This window comes from Argentina silus (assembly GCF_951799395.1).
Source record: "Argentina silus genome assembly, chromosome: 16".
NCBI lineage: Eukaryota > Metazoa > Chordata > Actinopteri > Argentiniformes > Argentinidae > Argentina > Argentina silus.
This window is the reverse complement of record NC_139670.1, coordinates 16103615-16123602: the sequence shown is the minus strand read 5'-3', so window position 1 is coordinate 16123602 and position 19988 is coordinate 16103615. Positions and strand designations below refer to the sequence as shown.

At 42.4% G+C, this 19988-nt stretch overlaps 2 protein-coding genes across 2 annotated transcripts; one reads left to right on the top strand and one right to left on the bottom strand.

Moving 5' to 3' along the window:
- The first annotated feature begins 1123 nt into the window (after window positions 1-1123).
- On the top strand, window positions 1124-8952 carry a1cf (apobec1 complementation factor). The gene is made up of 12 exons (XM_083687497.1): window positions 1124-1160; window positions 3855-3998; window positions 4749-4883; window positions 5125-5255; window positions 5497-5735; window positions 5913-6077; window positions 6320-6417; window positions 6580-6859; window positions 7623-7840; window positions 7976-8112; window positions 8252-8391; window positions 8698-8952. The coding sequence occupies exons 2-12, from the start codon at window positions 3900-3902 to the stop codon at window positions 8841-8843; spliced, it is 1788 nt and encodes a 595-aa protein (XP_083543623.1). The 5' UTR covers window positions 1124-1160; window positions 3855-3899; the 3' UTR covers window positions 8844-8952.
- Window positions 8953-10545: 1593 nt separating this feature from the next.
- On the bottom strand, window positions 10546-19338 carry asah2 (N-acylsphingosine amidohydrolase 2; the record flags this gene model as incomplete). The annotated part of the gene is made up of 20 exons (XM_083687493.1): window positions 10546-10849; window positions 11722-11810; window positions 11912-11965; window positions 12187-12370; window positions 12487-12644; window positions 12805-12903; window positions 13183-13222; window positions 13470-13564; window positions 13990-14105; window positions 14501-14582; window positions 15208-15312; window positions 15911-15997; window positions 16328-16453; window positions 16995-17115; window positions 17328-17405; window positions 17604-17731; window positions 17943-18119; window positions 18343-18486; window positions 18884-18990; window positions 19209-19338. 20 exons carry the CDS (start codon window positions 19336-19338, stop codon window positions 10651-10653), a joined length of 2319 nt encoding a protein of 772 aa, XP_083543619.1. The 3' UTR covers window positions 10546-10650.
- Window positions 19339-19988: the final 650 nt, after the last annotated feature.

Here is a 19988-nt window from a genome sequence, read left to right as displayed (position 1 = left end):
TAATAATAATGGAAACATTTCTGAAAGTGAAGAATAGGAAAAGCTATTAAATTATTGAAAAGGCCCATTAGCACTGATCAAAGGCCTTAGAAATGATTCTGTTGCAATTATTCGAACCAAATAGTTTTCCACGCCATGCAGACTAATGATAGTCTCAACAGTTGTACATTGTATGAGGATTGTTGTTGCACATTGTACTGTATGAGTATACCAAACCTGGTTATTTGACATAATATGATCTCTTACCTCTTTTACCCCAAGTTTCCAACATTATGCACTTACGACAATTTCAACAATTGCATATTGAATAAGTGCAAGTATACCAAAACCTGGTCATTTGACATGATATGACCTGAATTTTTCTCCTTTTTCATATAAAGTGTCAAAAGAAAGAAAAAAGAAACAGAAAGAAAAGAAACAAACAAAAAATTAGCCCAGTTGTGATGTTGTGGTGTTAATGCCAATAGATGCATAGACCGCCAGCTGGTCAGTTAGAGCCAGGGGGACTCTGCCTGAGACTGCAGCCTGTGTATTCTGGGTGCTATCTAACTCAAACAAACAAGATGAGACAGCAAACACTGGGGCTCGACAACAGTGCATCAGCAGTAGCATGTTTACCAGGTCCAGCTAGCACAGGGAGAAATGGACGCTAATGTGGTCCTCACTGAATGATGATGATGTGGTATTATTATCTTTAATGGAAGATAACAACACAAATGGCTTTATTCAACAGAGTACTTCCCCAATTATCCCATCCATACACATTTTGTTGCTGTTCCCTGATGCTGAAAAACACATGATAGTCAACTACACATAGACATATCAACTACATCAAATGTTCAAAAACAAAATGAAAGAAGATACAAATAATTGAGACGTGAGTGTTGAATGGAGCTGTGAGCTAAGGTCTGTTAGGTGTTGTAGCTGGCAGTGATCACCATGGTCTTGTTGTTCCTGGTCAAAGGGCTCGTCGCAGGGAGAGAGACAGAGAGATAGAGCGGGTTAAAGATTAACCCACAGGGCTCGTAAAGCAGCTCCAGGACAGTGAACCTTTGGAGTTTGATATGATGTGATTACAGAATCACCCCGGTGACACGTTGCCGAATTGAACCAGAATGAAGGACTGAGTCTTCCGGGTGGTGATCTCTGAAATTGCTCAGGTAAGCTTAGCTCTCCAATTCTTCCTTCTTGTATGTGTGTGTGTCTGCTGTTAAAAAACCTAGTTATATTTCCCTTCTCTTCCAGCACAATTTTTTCATGTGGTTAAACTGATCACCTGTGGGCAAATGTTGTGTTGGCTGACTTGTGTGGGTGTGAGGACACAGTCAGGGTAAGGTAGGAGAGGGAGGGGGATATGTTAGGTGGCTGTCATTTTCTCTTAATTGTGTTGATGGTGGAGTTGTCACATGTTGTGTGGGACATTGCTGATGGGGAAGAGGCTTATCTGAAAGGTTTTTTTTTTTTTAAATAAACAAATTAGCTCTGCAGTTTGCATGCATTTTTTATTTGGTCCGTCATTTTCCTAAGCTAGGTGACTTTGCCATATCTGATTCTGGAATGGGCTTAATGTTCAAAGTACTGTAGGGTGCTGAAAGTCTCAAATATTCTATAATATATTACTGATGAAAGTCAAATTGATCCAACAGTAGCCAGGTTCAGTAAAAACATATTTATTTTGAATAGAGCCTCTACCTACCTACCACATACTACTACTGTAAGGTTGGAATGTTCCAAAGAACATATGAAACATTTGTCATTACTACATTTCTACTTTGAAGTCTTACGGAAAGAAAGTCCTTAAAATAACATTTCCAAATTTGAAATTCAACATAATTCATAGAAGCTGTGCTTCAGAACCACAAAATGCGCTACGATGAAAATTACTTTTTTGTATGGTTTTCAAGACAAATCTTTAGGGGGATGGTTTTCCCAGCAACACGGGCCAAGTCAGTGGCCTTCAGCCTGTTGTACTGTGTATTTAGCCTCAGTCAACACAGCTCCAAAAAGCATGTACTGATCACCGCCAGATAGGAACCTTGTCTAGTTATCTTGTTTATGCAAACAGTAACTAGGCTGTCCTGAAGAGTGCATGACACAGAGACAGAGAGAGAGAGAGAGAGAGAGAGAGAGAGAGAGAGAGAGAGTCAACTAATGAAGCTCTCTAGTAATATGTGCAGTCAGGGCCTATACCTGTATCCACATCTTCTCTCCGAGCTCCCAGATATCAGTAATATGCTCTATGGCCTATAAAATGTCAAACTTCATATAAATGAATTGTTAAGCTTGAAGACAGACCTGTAGAGCATATTACTGCTTTCCTGTAGGTGTTTCGCCTAGGCGCCTGAAGTGGTAACTCAATACTTCATCTATGACAGTAACAGTTTTTCTTGGTCAGAGAACAAAAGAGAGAGAGAGAGAGAGAAGAGGAGATGTTGCCAATGGCTGCCTGCCTGGACTAATGGTCTGCTAGTGAATGGCGCAGTGATAACTCATCTTTTTGGACAAGGGTCTGGATACTGTCTCTATAGTTAGTTCAGATTGAATTCACAGATGCAAAAACACCTGGGTCCCCATATTGTTATGAGATGGGTAGCATCATATGATTTTCATTACGTATATGATTCTGAATTAAATCAAATGAGAGAAAAACCATGCCACCTTGGCCTATGGCCTAGGACTGTCTTGAATGATGTTGCACCACATGAGAGGTCAGCTCCCTTACTTCTTATTTTACCTGGCAACCTGGAATTTACAAAAAAAAAGCTTCAGCAGACACGTGGAGTGATGAGGGGCATCTGGGGGCGTCTTGTTTGCGTTGGCCAAACTACATTTCTTACCGTGATTGGTTTGACTATGTTTAGAAAAAACACAAGGTGAAGACAATGCGCGATGCATGATATCATCATTTTCATGATTGGCACTTGAGTGTGTTTGAAGACGAGTTGCCGTGGACACTATATCAAAGGCTACCCTTTGACCCCTCTCCCTCCTTCCCTCTGATCGAGAGCAGTGTCGTACTGTCATCAGTATAGGCCACTGTCTTTGATCCTGATGTGTGAAAGGAAACAAAGACAAAGGAACTCCTTAATCAAGATGGAAATGCTGGGAAGATGCAGAGATGATTCTCTCCCACTGATTGAATCAGCCTCTTAATAGTCAGGTGTAGTATCTTGAAGTAGCCTACCGTATTAAGTAGAATATAGTGTGCTACTCTTAGGTGTCTTTGGGCATTGCCTATTTAAAATGGGAGGATTTGAATACAGAGTGTGAGTCAATTAAATGACAAGAGAAGGATTACCTCGGCGGTTTTGGTGGTATATTAAGGACTACCTCTATGTTATGTTGGTGTGTTATGGAGGGTAAAAGGGGGTAGTTGGTGGGAGAAAGAGGTTGAAACAAAAGGGGCTCAGTCGTGTTTTGGTTCAGTTCTGTTAATAATTACAGACAAGTCCTTGACCTGGACCTGCATGAAATCCGATTCTCTCGTTATGACATCAAAACAAGGCAGCAGCCAATAAGGTAAAAGAACGGGATAGATGTTTGGGGCTCTCGTCACCTGACCTAATTAGGGCTATGCCTGACGAGATCTCAATGGAAAAAAAAATGATGATCTAGAGTGATCAAACATAATTATTCATGATGAGCTTGTAATGTTAAACGTAGGCCTTTACAGACAGGCAAGGAGAGAAATAGAGGAAGTTCAATGTGTGTCTCACTTTGCAAGGGCAACATTTGAGACTTTTAAAGTGTCAGTGTCACATTGATTTGGCCTAGACTTGGTCCTGCTGAGTCAGGTCTGGGGTGCTGTGTTTCGTTGTAACTGATTTATTGTGAACTGTGATTTATAATTTCAGTGAGCACCCCTAATTTCCCTGATTTATTGCTGACAATCATTCACAATGGAATCCAATCAAAAATCCGGGGATGGACTGACGGGTATGCAGAAAGAGGCTGCTCTGCGTTCGCTCATCCAGCGCACCGGATATCAATTACTGCAGGTAGGCACCAGACGCCAGCTCAATACAGCACAGTGCTTTCACCCTGTACATGGTCATAGATGAGGTCAGATGGATGAGGTTATGAAATCTCCCTATCAGTCATTCCTGCTGACTTTATGTGTAATGTAGACATTATGATTGATAGTGATAATCTAATAATAATAATGGTGATTTGGAGAGGTGGGTGAGATGTGTGGAGCTTGATGTAAAAATCAGACTTGTATAAGTTTCCAAATCTCAGTATGTCTCATTATTAGCGAAGATGTTTTGCCCTTGCTACTGGTCTCAGTCATGGTAACTGACAATGGGGCACCACCCTGTGGTAGGAGAGACTAACAACTGGATTTGTCTGATATGGCTGCAAACGAGTCCATCAACTCATCATCATTAAATGGTTTTCCAGCATGTAGACATTTTGAGGGGCTTTTCACTGGACAATGTGTGCAATACTGTAGACGTTCTCTTCTGACCTGGATTGCTGTACTTACTTATGTTGCAGTAAATGTCCAATCTTACTAACAATCATCGAGGTACAATTTGGCTACACGGTATATCACAGCTCATCTCATTATCTCTCATTTCATAATGGCTGCAACTCCAGGTATGATGCAGCTTAGAAACTGTCCATGTTGCAGTTGTAAACAGGTGGAAAACGGTATTCTTACAAAGCCAGTTGGTATTAACTAAGAGTGCACTGTGACGTACAACAAACTAGTACAGCTACCACCTCTACCCTGCTTGTGTCTGTAGGAGAATGGGCAGCGGAGGTACGGTGGCCCCCCTCCGGGCTGGGAAGGCCAACCCCCAGAGAGAGGTAGTGAGATCTTTGTGGGGAAGCTGCCCAGGGACCTCTTCGAGGATGAACTGGTGCCCCTCTGTGAAAAGGTAAGACCCTGCATTTCTCAATTGGAAGTAGTAGCATCCCTAATACGCACTGAAACAGGGTTGAGTTTCCCGATAATTGATTAAAACCAATCTCAACCCTCTTTTGTGGGTGCAAACTAGAGATGCCAATGTTTTGAAGATTCATTTTGGTTCCAAGAATTCTTCAATTCCAATGTTTCCCAAAATACAATATTTTGTATGTCCCTGCTCTCTTATACCTTTCCCATCTCTCTCTCCGTAGTTTGGGAAGATCTACGAGGTTCGGATGATGATGGACTTTAACGGCAATAATCGAGGATATGCGTTTGTTACCTTTACCACAAAACAAGATGCCAAGACTGCCATGAAACAGCTCAACAACTATGAAATTAGGTGGGTGATAACCTTTAATGATCAATCTCACAGTGGTTGTATACACTTTGAAATCAATACAAGAAAAGGCATGGAGTTGTGGTGAGTGAACACAAATGTACACATAAGTCATAGAAACTCAATAAAGGACAAACAGTACCCTCCTTCCACACAACACTGCTACAGTACCTCACTTCACATGCATTGTTGACACTGAAACAAAAACCCTATTCAATCCAATGTGTTCGGCTCCGTTCTACAGGAATGGAAGGCTTCTGGGAGTGTGTGCCAGTGTGGACAACTGCCGTCTGTTCGTGGGAGGCATCCCGAAGACGAAGAAGAGGGAGGAGATTCTGACGGAGATGAGGAAGGTGACGGACGGAGTGGTGGAGGTCATCGTCTACCCCAGCGCAGCGGATAAGACCAAGAACAGGGGCTTTGCCTTCGTAGAGTATGATAGTCACCGCGCTGCAGCGATGGCTAGGAGGAAGCTACTCCCAGGTACTATATCTTCACCAGCCCACAAACCTAGCGGACGGAACCACTGATGGAAATGCTTATATCAAACACACTGTTCTGCCTACGATAATCAAAGTGTCATGGACATTAGTCCAGATGAATGTGGAGAATCTCAGGTGTTGAACTTCCTGTGTTTTACTTCCTGGTCTCTGTCCCCAGGGAGGATCCAGCTGTGGGGACATGCTATCGCTGTGGACTGGGCAGAGCCTGAGGTGGAAGTGGACGAGGACACCATGGCAACAGTGAAAATCCTCTACGTGAGGAACCTGATGTTGGCCACCACGGAGGAGACCATCGAGAAAGAGTTCAACGGTATCAAACCAGGTACGTTCAGTCAACTTTTTGTTGAGAAAGGCCCCTTTCTGAATCCGCTGTATGTGCTGTAGGGTGACTCTTCATATATAAAAGCACAATCCACTCATCTACATTACTATGCAATTACAAAGCAACTAGGTAAGAGCATGTTAATACAGTTATTAAAGCATTATTACACAGGTATATCGGCAACGTATGTCTAACCTGCCATAGTGAGGATTAATAATTAAATGTGTGTTCATGGTCTGCAGGCGCTGTGGAGAGAGTGAAGAAGATCAGAGACTACGCGTTTGTCCACTTTACCCAGAGAGAGGATGCAATAAGCACCATGAACGCACTGAATGGGAAGGTCAGCTAACGCTTTTCCTAAATGGGCGTTCTCAAGGGTCAAACAACCATACAGGCGACTCATGATTAGTGTATTTTGGATTGGTGCAAACTCAGCTTAGCCATCTGCCTAAATGGTTGGGTGAGTGGGTGAATGGTTCCTAAACGGGGTCTCTTCTGTTAGGTGGTGGACGGCTCCCCCATAGAAGTGACCCTGGCCAAGCCTGTGGATAAGGACAGCTACGTGCGCTACACCCGGGGTACAGGTGGCCGGGGCGGGCCGCTGCTCCAGGGGGAGTACGCCTACACTCTGGGTCAGGTGTACGACCCCTCCGCCGCCTACCTGGGCGCGCCAGTCTTCTATGCCCCCCAGGCCTACACAGCTATTCCTAACCAATTCCGCTTCCCCACTGCCAAGGCGCACGTGGGCGGGCGCGGCCTGGTCCGAACACCTTCAGTCAGAGGTGGGTACTCTCTCCTCCTCTCCCTTGACAATGACTCAATTGAGTGGGAGAATCAGATAGATGTGACGATTTGTCAGCCACTGTGTATTTGAGTACTTTTATATGATTGACAGTACCTACATATGATCACTTGAGATGATTGAAATCCATTACCAGACCCTAATTAACATTATAATAATGATCATAATAATGATAATAATGAAGATAATAATGAGTATTGCTATAAAACAACTGCACTTTAGTAGAATTCACAAGAAACTAATTCACCCTTGAGCCCTTTTTAAAAATGTGAATAACTGTGTTAAAAACTGAATCGTCTGAATCATAGCATGTTCATTCATTATTTTAAAAGATTTAAATTACCTATTCTCATGCCTTTACTGTGTATGAATTACTGTTCAGTGTTCAGTCTTGCTGTAATGTATATAACAGGCATAATATGCAATATGTATAATAGAGTGAGAAAAATAAGTCTCACATTCAAAATCTGCTCTCCATGCCCGCATATTACAGTCTAATATGATAGGGTCAATCAAGTTGAACTTGCGAAGACAATTGCACCTCCCTGGAATTAAATGATCAAATTAGATTCCAAACCAATCAAAATTACGCCACAGCCAAAGGCTATCATTTGATGACAATGAGAATCACTGTACTGTGCCGGCTTGGACGACCACATGATCACTGTTTTACAAAGTCTTGATTTGCTTCCCAGCTGATTTCTGGTGATTTGATTTGATTTAATGCCTTCTTGCATTCCTAGAAATTTACATGAATGTACCTGTAGGGGCAGCGGGAGTGCGTGGGCTGGGTGGGCGGGGCTACCTTGCCTACGCAGGTGTAGGCCGAGGCTGTGCCACCTATCAGCTAAAACAAGACAAACGCCTCGACGACAAACTATTTGACCTTCTACCAGGAATGGAGCTCACGCCTATGAACACTGTGTCAATGAAACCGCCTGAGATCAAACACGCACCACAGGTACACACACACACACACACACACACACACACACACACACACACACACACACACCACTGTTTACTTTAAAGAAGCCAGTTGTATCTAGTTCAATAGCGCTAGTACAAACAATTGTGATCTCTAAAAACCTTCCAGATTTTGGAGGACGTCTGTCAGAAGAACAACTGGGGGCAGCCAGTTTACCAGCTTCACTCTGCCATCGGACCAGATCAAAGGCAACTGTTCCTCTACAAAGTCACCATTCCGGCTCTAGCCACCCAATACCCCAATGTGTAAGATAACAACCAGAAATCTAACTCTACAAATGGGCTACCACTTTCATTTTTCTATCTAACACTGGCTCTTTTTTTTTTTTTTATCAAAATGGCCGCTTTGGATAACCATCTTGGAACTGTCTTTCCTTTCTTCCAGGCACCCGTTCACCCCTGCCAAGTTGTGTGCAGCAGTGGACGAGGCTAAGGTCCATGCTGCGGAGCATGCTCTGCAGACCTTGGGCCTGCAGGCAGAGAGCGCTGAAGCAGCCGCTGTAGCTGCAGCTGCTGCCTTCCCAGGTATGTGAAGATCCATACAGTAAGACTAACCAGTCAGCCTCCAACCTACTCTCTCCATAGTGGGTTGATAAGGACTTGAGTGGAGGTATTGCAGTGGTTGGCAGTAAGTTACTGGTTTAAGTTAGATTGACTAACCCAATCTAATATCAATATTACTATTGCAAATTATTGCAAATAAGTCAAATGTGTGTTTAAAACGAACATCATTTACAATAGAAGGGAGGTTTGACGAATTCAATATACGGGAGTAAGTAGAGGATTCATGAAATGCTGTGGCCAATCCTGGTTCCCTCTTGTGATCTACAGGTTACGCAATAGCCAACACCTCAGCTTCAGTGGCCTCCCTCAAACAGGCTGTATCCCTGGGTCAGGACCTCGCCGCCTACGCTACATACGAAGGCTATCCCACCTTCGCCGTGGCAACTCGCGGAGACGGCTACGGAGTGTTCTAAGGCCTCAACGGTCCCGAACCAGAGATGTACGGTCCTAACCAGAAGCATACCGTTCCTCAGTCACCAGCAAACCTTATTGGTATCAGTTCTCAGACTACGTAGACTATGTATCCACTGTAGATTTAGTTTAATTGTATTGATTGTTTTGGTCGTAGAAAACTTTAGGAGCCAATCAGAGATCGTTTTGATTTGTTCAGTATGTATTTTTAGCTCGTTATTTAAACTTATTTCTGGGCATTCTGCACAAGATGTTTACTTAACGCAATAACTTCTCTACCCGCCTTCCATCTAGTTTTGAAAATGTTAGTTTTCATAATTTTTATGACCCTGTTGTTTTGGTTCATAGTATGGGACCCTTTGAGGTCAAACACTGAATGATGAAACTGCCAAAACATCTGGACTGATATGATATTCAGCTTTCAAACCTCTCTGAAAACTATATTGACCTAGAAATACAGATGTTGTAGTGTCTTATACAAGTCCATCCCATTGTCTCGAACTGGCCTAACATTGCCTCACATTTCATTGATATAATAAGACTGTACAAGCATCAGGGATATCATTTGTGCCTGCTATTTTACTTTATTGTCTACATAAATGTGCCACAATGTATGAGCTAACTAAGCTTTTGTTGTTTGTATAGTTGTACATTGTTGGACTGAAGACACAGGAGTTCTTCAGTCACCTTTGGAGATGAGATGTACGTGAAGGGGTTTCTTTTGTGCTACTTGTGTCTCAGTATTTACAAATACAAACATAGTATTTGTTTCCCGCTCTTTTTACTATGTCTTGATATGCCAAAAATGTAAACCATTCACAAGCTGTGAAGCTGAACTGCCTATTTGAAGATTTGAAGGTTTCACCATCTATAGACATCTGTGCGGACTTCTCTGTTTTAGTCATGAAATTGTGTTTGTATGGTTTTACATTTGAAAAATGTCTCAGGAGTGTAAGCTGTTGAATATCATCTTGGACGCAGTGGTGTCGTTGTAGTTAGCAAATTTGTTTATTTCCTGCCGTCCAGGCTTACTCAAAAGCTTGGCCTCTGAATGTGAGCAGAAGATTGTGAGACACTGGTCAGGCCACAACATGACTGATATGAAATATGAAAATGCCTAAGCAGTGACAGTATTAAAGTGTGTATAGCACTTAGAACTTATTTTTTATACCAGGAATCCAACACTATTTGTATAGTTATATTGTTTTGGGATATTTCAAATTCTCTGTACTTCAATAATTGATCTGAAAACCTGTTCGAAAATCATGGGGTGAAATTAGTTAAAATCTGAAATGTGAAGAAAAAAATGGGAACTGTATGTGGAACTGCTTGGGTGATTTAAATGTGCCTTGTACCGTAATTGTCCTCAATAAATAAACCATTTGCATTTTTCCTTGTTAATTACACCTTTATTATCATAAACAATATATCATTTGTACACAAAAAAGATGTAAATACAATACATATGTATGATTTAATTTTAGAATGTGGGACTGTACATAATTACATACTAACAATAGTTGAGTAGTCCGACCACAAATAAACAAAGGCTCATTCGTGGAAGGGAACAGAAATACAATATGAGATTATATGGGACTCTACAGCTGCCCTGTATTCAAAACATATACAAAAAGGAACACATTACTCATTATGCTTCTCTGTACACAAACAGAGCACATACATACATCATCACATCTAGGGCATTCACGTTTACATTTTTGACATTTAGCTGACGCTTTTATCCAAAGCGACTTACAACAATATGTTGTAAGTACAATATGATTCATTGGAGTCATTCATTGTAGTCACTCAGAAGTAGTAGTAAGACCGGGAGACTCTGAAGTCATCTGAGATCCCCTCATAGGCTTTGATGACAGTATTTATAATGCCCCTGCGCTCTTTGTAGTGTCCAAAATGGCGAATCCTGTAGGTGCCGGATTGGGTTGACTTGGGGATGTGCCACTCAACGGTGGCATTGCTCAGGGCTCCGTCTTTTAACCAGTAAAACCTGTTCGAGAGGGGAGGGGAGGGCCGGGTAGGAGATGAGAGGAGATGAGAGGAGATGAGAGGAGAAAGGATGTCACTGTCACCTAACCCCCCCCCCCCCCCCCCTCCTGATCTCGTCTCATGTTGACTGATCTGATCAAAGGGACTGTGACCTTGTGAGTGTCACAGAGAGAGACATTGGTTGTTTACCCAAAGGGGCTCTGGTCTTTTGCTCTAGATCATCAGTCACGTTGGGACATAGTCATGATGATCACAACAACACCAAAGAGAGGGAACCAAGGATGCACTGACCCCATAGAATGGGTGTTTCAACCTACCTTGATTGGATGAGAAAAGCTCCTGCCTTGCCCCTTAGTGCCCCCCCTAAAATACCTCCTCCCCCTAAATCTGACAAACAGCTGCCAAAGTCTGCTAATCAAACTCTTGGTCTACAAACAGCTGCCAAAGTCGGCGAATCAAACTCTTGGTGTATCGACAATTGACCACCACTAAATACTGTTTGCTTCCTTGTGGTTTTCTATAACCTCCAGATGCTTGTTCCCTGGCTTCTCTTCCTGTGTATTTTGAGCCTGTGTGTATTTGCCGTAGGGTTATTATGAGCTGCAAGACGATGACTCAGCAATAGTTTTATCAATGAGAGGTCCTTGAAAGATAAGGGCCTGGAGTGAATTATGCCAAATAAGCAATCTATGCTTGTCAGATAAAATAATCAAACCAAGAGTTCCAGGAACTGCTTAAAGGTTTACAGTGGTCATTAAAAATAAACTGTACTATGCAGACAGTTCATGTCCCAATGAAATAGATGGCATCTGATGAAATAAATATGACCTAATAAATGCATTTAATGAAGGTTAAATCAAGAGAAAGAAGTACCTTGTCTCCCAAGATGCATCTGTGTGAACAACATCCCAGGTCGTTGTCTTGTTGTGATACTTCTCCACGGTGATAAATGTCTTGTCCCTCTGAAATGACAATATTCAAGGTATCAATGGTGTGCTGAAGACAGCCATGGTATCTGAGGAAGCATGGACATTGACTAGTCTGTCCAAAGTTGTTGTCTCACCATGTCAGAATTTCTTGGATTCCCTGCCACAAACGTGACCGACGCAACTTCCCCCTATAGAAAATAAATGATTACAGTTCAACATCCCCCTATAGAAAATACATGATTAAAGTTCAACATCCCCCTATAGAAAATACATGATTCCAGTTCTTAAACAACACTTATATGCAGTGAAACAAGAGGAATGACAGCTAACAGCTAACAAAAGAGATTGAATCGAGACTTCAGCTGGTTCTGATTTTGACAACAGACACATGATATTCACAATGACTTACCACTCTGTACTCCGGGTTGACTTGCTCTATAACCTGGCCGAAGGTGGTGTTGCCTGGCTTTTTATCCACAGGATTTTGGGGTAGCAGGTTGAAGAGCTGAGTCTCGTTAAAGAAAGGGGGTTTAGGACCACTGGGCAGTGCCTGCTCTCTGCCCTGTGAGAATAGTAGAAGTTTAGAGGGATAGCTCCCTTAAAATACAAATGCAGACAGGTTATGTCAATCAAAAACAGCTCAGGTGAGGAGCAAACATTTTGTATTTTGAATGAACTTTCCCTTTGAAGTTGAACTCCATTCATGAACCGCTCCAATAAGACACTCACAAAGGAATCAGTGTTTTGGAACAGGGTTATGTGGGTCCTTACCTCTGCGATGGCCCTGGCCAGACCTCTGAACTTCTGGATATACGCAGAGAGGGTGTGAGGCCCGTAGATGGTGGACGCTGCCTCGTAACGCTGGATCTGTACAACACAACGCTTTGATCAGTGACATCGCTTTTTCTGATATTTCCTCATTTATTCTTTATTTACCCATTATTACCCATTCCCCCATTTTAATGGAATCAGAACATACTGAAGAACCTGAATCTAGATATTGGTGTCTGTTCTACTTCTATCATACCTGGTACTCCTCATAGGTGGTGATATAATGAGTGTAGATGTTACACAGGCCAGCGATGACCACCTCTGTGTTGCTGAACGATCCCTTGGCCTCCAGTTCCTGAACATCAAACACATACACAGGCAGCATTGGCTTTCTGACCACAGAAATGGTCTGATTGCAACTGCTACATACAGTATGACAGACATACTGATCATGATCACCTTTAGCACAGTCCTGAAATAACATTTAAAATAATCGATTCACTGCCTCAAAAGAGATCCATCCAACATGTTTTAACGACACAGGCTTGCCTTTGTAGAATAGTAGTTAAATGTGCATGTGCGTGCCTGTGTGCATGGATGTGTGTTCATTTGTGTTTGTGAGTGTGATTCTCACCTGCTTGACCGCCTCTCGTATCCTTCTCCCTGACATGGTTCTGGAAACAGATTAACAAAGATGCCACGTTAACTAAACAAAACACTGGCAAACAGAGGCTTGACTGTTTTGTGTTCTCTCCAAAAAAACCTATTTGCATTGTTCCCTCAACGTGCGTCTAAACGTGTGACCGCTGACCACAGTCTGTTCCTTCTCAACTCAAACTGAATACTCATTCCACTGTAATTACAGTTTCCATGACAGCATCTGTGCTGGCCACACGTATACACACGGCAGTGGAAACTCACGTCACTTCTCCAGGGAGAGCGAGGATGGCCACGGATCCGATGGTGATCATCTGGACGTCCACGATCGCTGGGTGCCAGGGGAGGGGCCAGTTCATCTACACACAGTGCATGATGGGACAGTTACAGATACATCTCACAGGTGTAGTTGTGACATCATCCACAGAAGTGTTTCTCTACCTTTTATGTCTCAGGGACCGGCCTCCTGTGCTCGTTGGACGAGCACAGACATGTAAGGACCTGCTATGAAGCCTTTAACGTAGTATGATTTTACTTGTAATTGATTTGTGAGGCACCTATACAGGCCTTATAAAGGGTTTCTAAAGGCGTAATGAAGGCCTTAGTAGGTTGTAATTCATTGAAAGAGGGAGTAAACACTTGATGAACTCTAACCCTAAAACAGAGTAGGCAATCAATCTACAGGACCCGTCAGCAACATTCTAGGGCTTGTGTCAGTCCAGGGACCATGGGTGGAGAAGCCATGATCTCTACAGAACATTGATACACAGAAAGTTCTGCTTACCTCTCCGGTGCTGAAGAGAATGGGTTTGGGTCGATGGCAGTCCTGAGTCTCATTGGATGGAGGCCCTAACAGAGTATCTCTGATACCGTCCCAAAACGGGTCCCCCACAGTAGCCCCTGGACACACATGCATAGTTATGTCATATACTGTACACTCACGTCAGTTTGGTTATGAAAAATAGATCTATTAAAATACAACTACTGTATTAAAAAAATTAAATGTATCTGTGTGTTTTCAGATTTCAATCAGTGTTTGTTTGGTAAGGTGCTCTTTGGTTTCCCAGATTCACAGTCATAAACAAAACACTTTGGAAATGTCACAAAAACACAGAGGCACTCACCAGTTTGTTTTAAATGGAATGTATTTCTTCATGGGCTAATTTATTTAAAATAACAGAGTGAGACAACCAAAGATTGTTGCGACACATATCGTCTAAGTGGCCTTCATCAGGAAGTACTACCAACTACTGTACAGTGAACATAGCAGGCCTGACAGTGGTGGTGTGGCTCGCCTTGTGTGAAGTTGAGGTCTCCTCCTCCATCTACAGTCCCGGCAGCAAAGCTGTGGCCCAGAGCCGGCTTACAGGTTCTAGCCTGTTATGGGACAAACTTGGTCAGAATCACAACTGCACAATTCATGATACAAAATACACCATCTTTAAATGTCTGTCAAAATGAACCGGGTCAAATGTGTATTTCAGGGATACCAAGTTATGTTCCTCTAAATACTCTTTAGGTAGGCAAGACAGTGTAAATAGTCAATGCCAGGAACATCCCGCAGTGACTCAGCATAGCGACTGAAGCAGAAAGTTCAATCAAAGGCCACGCTGCTTGCAACACACTGTAACTATTTTTGCAATATCCATCCAAAGTGTACCACTTAGAATGAAGCAATGTATTGGGCTTGCATTTGCAATTGTATGTTGGAACTTGCCACTGTGACCCATGAGTTGGTATTGCTCTAGAAAAACATCTTTACTTTGCAATACAAATGGTTATGTTACCATTAGAGTGCATAACCTATATCAACCAATTGCAAACCTATATGTCCAGTGCTGAGTGTAGCATGTTGTTTGAAGTACAGTAGCCCAACAAATCTATTGTAGCAGGAGTCAAAACTGAGTGTGCTGGAAAACCCTTTCAGTGCATAGGTCAGATTTAGAATTGAATTTCCTGTCTTTTTCGGCTTTTGACAACACTAAACACTTGAATTGCTCACTGTGTGTGTGGAGTTGAGCTGGACCGTCACATCAGTCATGTTCACCCACTGATGGGCTGCATGGAGGACACCTCGCACCTCCTGCTGTGCCTTACCATACAGGTCCTGTAGAGGGCAGTCAAGAAAGCTAGATTTATACTCAGTAGTTCGTAAGTAATGGAACAGTGAAGCATTTTTTTCTTCTTTTGGTTCTACACTCCAAATAAAATACTAAATCTTCAGATTTCAATCCAATTGAATATGCATTTCATTTCCTGATGATAAGATTTTAAGAAAAAAAGACCTCAAAACAAACAACAACTGAAGATGGCTGCAGGACAGGCCTGGCAGAGCATCACCAGAGAAGTTACCCAGCGTCTGGTGGGGTCAATGGGTCGGCAGTTATTGCGCGCAAAGGATTGTCCCCTAAATACTAAACATGAGTGCTTAATTTGGACATTTGATAACTCTGTCCCATTTCTTTTGGGTACCCTGAAATAGAGGGACTATGCATACAAAAGTGTTGTCATTTCTGAACGCTGAAACCAATATGTAAACAAATACCATCAAATAAAAGCTGATCATCTCTACTTTAACCTCATAGTAATGTTTGGATGAAACAAACAATATCAATCATACGTGATTCATCAGTATTCTAAGTGGGGCAAAGGGGTATTGTGGGTTTTAAAGGTGATAAATTGCTCGTAGGAAAAGGCTGTCTTACCTTTGCCTTTTTGTAAATGTTCTCCCCGATGATTCTAGTGCTTTCGAACATGTCGTCTGCCGGACCCACCGCAGCACACATTTTTGTCTGTGAAAAAAACAATGCAAAAGATCTTCACACAAGTTAAACTAGGTGATCGCTATAGAAGAAAAAGGTATGTGATGAATAACAGCAATCTGCCTAAAACAGTACAGTTGTTGTGGCGGTTTAGTATCATCTACTGCTCAAGTTCAATTATTTGTTTGGTTGTTTAAAGCCAATGGTTTAGAGACCAACACTGTTCAATGGATTACCGCATTTCTTTTGTGTGTTGTGTCATGTTGCGTCACGTTACATTGCATTGTGTTGTGTTGTGTTGTGTTGTGTTGTGTTGCGTTGTGTTGAGTTGAGTTGTTTGCTAGGTCATACTGTACCCACCCCTCCTATGGGACAAGAGCTGTTGACATAGTCGCAGGGTTCTCCTGTGTTCAAACAGAAGGGTCCTCTGGTGTTGGCAGTTACGTCACCAAGGTTACTGGAGGCAAAGGCAGCCACGAATGGCCCCTGGAAGAGGAGACAGTGTTACTGAGAAATATGGTGACTGAATAAGGGAAGACATAGCATATACTTGTTGTTTTTTTCATCTTCAAGTTCTTCATGTATTTTAAGGTTTTTAAGATCCTTTTATCAGCACACTGAAAGTTCACATCTTAATGTAAAAGTCATTTGAGTGGAGAAGTTTGATTTCTTCCTTATCTTGCCAAAGATAATTAAAACTCCCAGACTCATTAGATAACCCAGAACTCAGTCTTGACACAGCATGAATTAGGATAGAAGTGCATTTAACAATTTAATTATATAAGCTCTCTGAGTTGATTACAAACTCAGTGAAACAGGGCAGAAAAAAAGATTTAGATTGGCTCTGTTGATAATCCTATTATCACTCCACAAGTGCTCCATTGAAAGAACCTTGAGTCCCTCTTAGAGAACATTTTACATTCAATTATATTTGCAAAGAGGGAATGCCCAACAGCTACACACCATATATTTTTGGGAAATATGAAATATGAAAAGGGTGTTTTTGACAAGGATAAAAAGAGCTTACCTCTCCAGGTAGGGAGCCAATGTTCTTCTCCTGCTCCATCAGATAAGAGGCATATCCCACGTTGTCGCTGTTGACCATGCGATTGGTGTAGTTCATACTGACAGCATGGACAGCGAACCAACTGCAAAGGAGAGGGCCACATGTGAACGGGTCTGTTCAGGGCTACAAACAGTACATGTTTTTCAGTATAGCACAAGGTCAGTCATGTGAATGTCATTAGCCTGATGGCCTAATGAGGACAGAAATGATATTCAAGCTCTTCCTCATCCTCGCTGTGATCCATCTGGTCGCAGGTTTGGTTTGTGCACTGCACTTGAGAGGTAACATATTTACCTGAGCATCCCGATCCCACTCCCCTCCAGATTTGTAAACTTTAGGAGCACAACCTGCTTGTCTGTGTTGGACGTATATCTGGGAAAGGTGGAATGACAGAGACAGTTATGTTGGCAATAATAATCAATACCTGATGGGTTCATCCATACAAACAAATCTGTTCTACAGCCTATGCTCGCATGTTTTTGGAGAAGTTTGAAAACATTTTGTGTGGCACTGACTGTGGCCAAAATCCAAAATGAATCTGGCATTAGATAACAGATGGTCCTGGCCTACCTGTTCCTCTCCTCTGCGGGGTTGTTGAGGTAGGAATGAGGACTTCGGTTCAGGTTGCTGTCCTCAAGCTCTCCTTTGTTGATGTAAATTCTTCCTGGCTTTATGTTCTTGTGTGCAATATCAATACTCTTGGGTGGAAACATTGAAAATCGTTCATTTTTGCAAGTAAAACACAAACACATGTCTTTACCAGCGCTTCGTCCATTTTCTTAATACCATATACAGTACGTAAATGTCATGCTACTGTAACCTTGTACTGTATAACCAGTATCATTGACTCAATGTACAGTGAGATATAGTCATTGCAGAATAAGGAGAAAGGGATGGAAAGGCAGGCACCTTGACAATTCCATTGACGATGGCTTGGATGGAAGGCTTGATATAGCCTTTACTGGTGATCATGAAGAGAGTGTACTGGAAATAGCCAGCCAGACCTGAGTGTGTGTGGGTGCCACTCAAAACCACATTGTCCTGTCTATACAGGATGCCATATTTCCCCTGGAGTTCCTGTATAACCTGTATGCAAAATAACACATTCAATTGTATGAGAGACAAAAACAGGCTACTTTTTGCCTAAATTCTTAGTTTCGTTCAGCTTTTTTCTTCATTTAATTTCTGTCATCTTCATTTGTATTGACTTAAGAGAAACACAAACTTTGGTAGAGTGTCTTTGTTGGTTATCACTGCTACAGGTCCTGTCTAAACCTGTGCGTGATGTAGTGGTTGACGTTGACCTCACCTCCAGCCGCAGCCTCTGTGAGACCATACCAATGTCAGCAGTCACAAACACCACCCTCTTGCTCCCATCATCCACAATGAAGGCCCTACTGTACAGACGGGTGTGGATCCCTCCCGCAGTCTGGCCCAAGTTGGCATAGCCCATCTACAATAGAGATATATGCCATTGGGAATAGAGATATTGAAAATATGATGATGATAGATATGCAATTAGAAATTAACTTCCCCTGGTTTATTCCATCATAAAGACAGATTGAAACCATAATGCCTCTATATCTCAGATACCATCTTGTCAGCTGATCATAAAAAGCTATTAAAGATCCCTATCACTGTTCCATCCATCACAGCCACAACCCACAGAGTCTTGAAAAGAGTGATTGTATTTCTGGCTAAGACATCATGAGATTCTTACAGTAAATGGTATTGTGAAATATATGAAATATCGATTTCACAATTCTTAGGTCCCCGAGGGGTAGGCCCGGCCCTGGGCCTGAGTGATCCTAGCTTTGCCCACCCTCGAGGGGCCAGGCATTATCACTAACCATGGGTACATCTCCAGGGGGTCCAGTGCAGTCAGCTCTGCCCACCCCAATGAGGTACGGGTTCTCCTGGGGTCCTGTAGTGGGAGTGACAGGAGGGTCTGGCTCCTCTGGATTCAAAAACAACACCCATGATTATGTCAATTCAAAGGGGATTAAAGGTCCAACGAAATTGTGATACTAAGGTTTACAAATGATACAACTTTCATTCAAAGCATTTATTGAATGTATTCACAAACTTCATGGTGAGTTCTCTCTTTCACTAAAGTGAAAAAGCCACAGCACAACAAACTCATGAGCAGGAGGAAAGGCAGAGATAAACTCTTACCTGGTGGAAAGTTCCAGTGGGTGGCCATGACTGCCATGAGACTCACAGATACGGTGGTCATGGCTGCAAACAGGACGATGAGGGTCACCGACAGACTGTTCAGACCACAGCACAGTGTCTTCCGAGCCATGGCTCAAATCTGCCCGCAAACAACACGGGTTAAAACGCTCTGTGAGCACGTGAGAGCTGCTTTACAAACACAATCCATTCATCTGTCCCTTGAAGGCATGCCAGTCTAGGCGATATGCTTCATTGACAAATTAGACACTGTTGGTCCTTGAACAACATAAGACTTTGTGATAACATTATCTCATGTTGCTTCCTGATTCCGTTTTGCTGCTTGCTAGAAATGCAAGCTTGCTACGTTAATAACATGAACAATTAACATTAGCCAGCTGAATAATGCCACAACATAGTTGTGCGATTTTGAAATGAAAGATAATAACATTCAACAGCATAGTATGGGACAGCAGTTTACTGCAGAATAACGTTGTAGCCCCAGAAAGCATACAGTAATGGATGTCAAACAAAGAACGCAATCATTTCACTGCACTAAAGCAACATGATCAACATGTCATACTTACATATTCTTGCCAGTGACACAAATAAGTAACTCCAGCAGAAAACCCCCCCAAATGGGACTGATTCTGACAGACTGAGGCTGTTATACTGATGTTCCTGAGCAAAGGTACTGTAGGGTGACAGGGTATTGTTTTACAGCCTTGACTGAAAACACCACAACCATACATCTCAGCCTTGACCAAGGGTGGCCTTGTTATG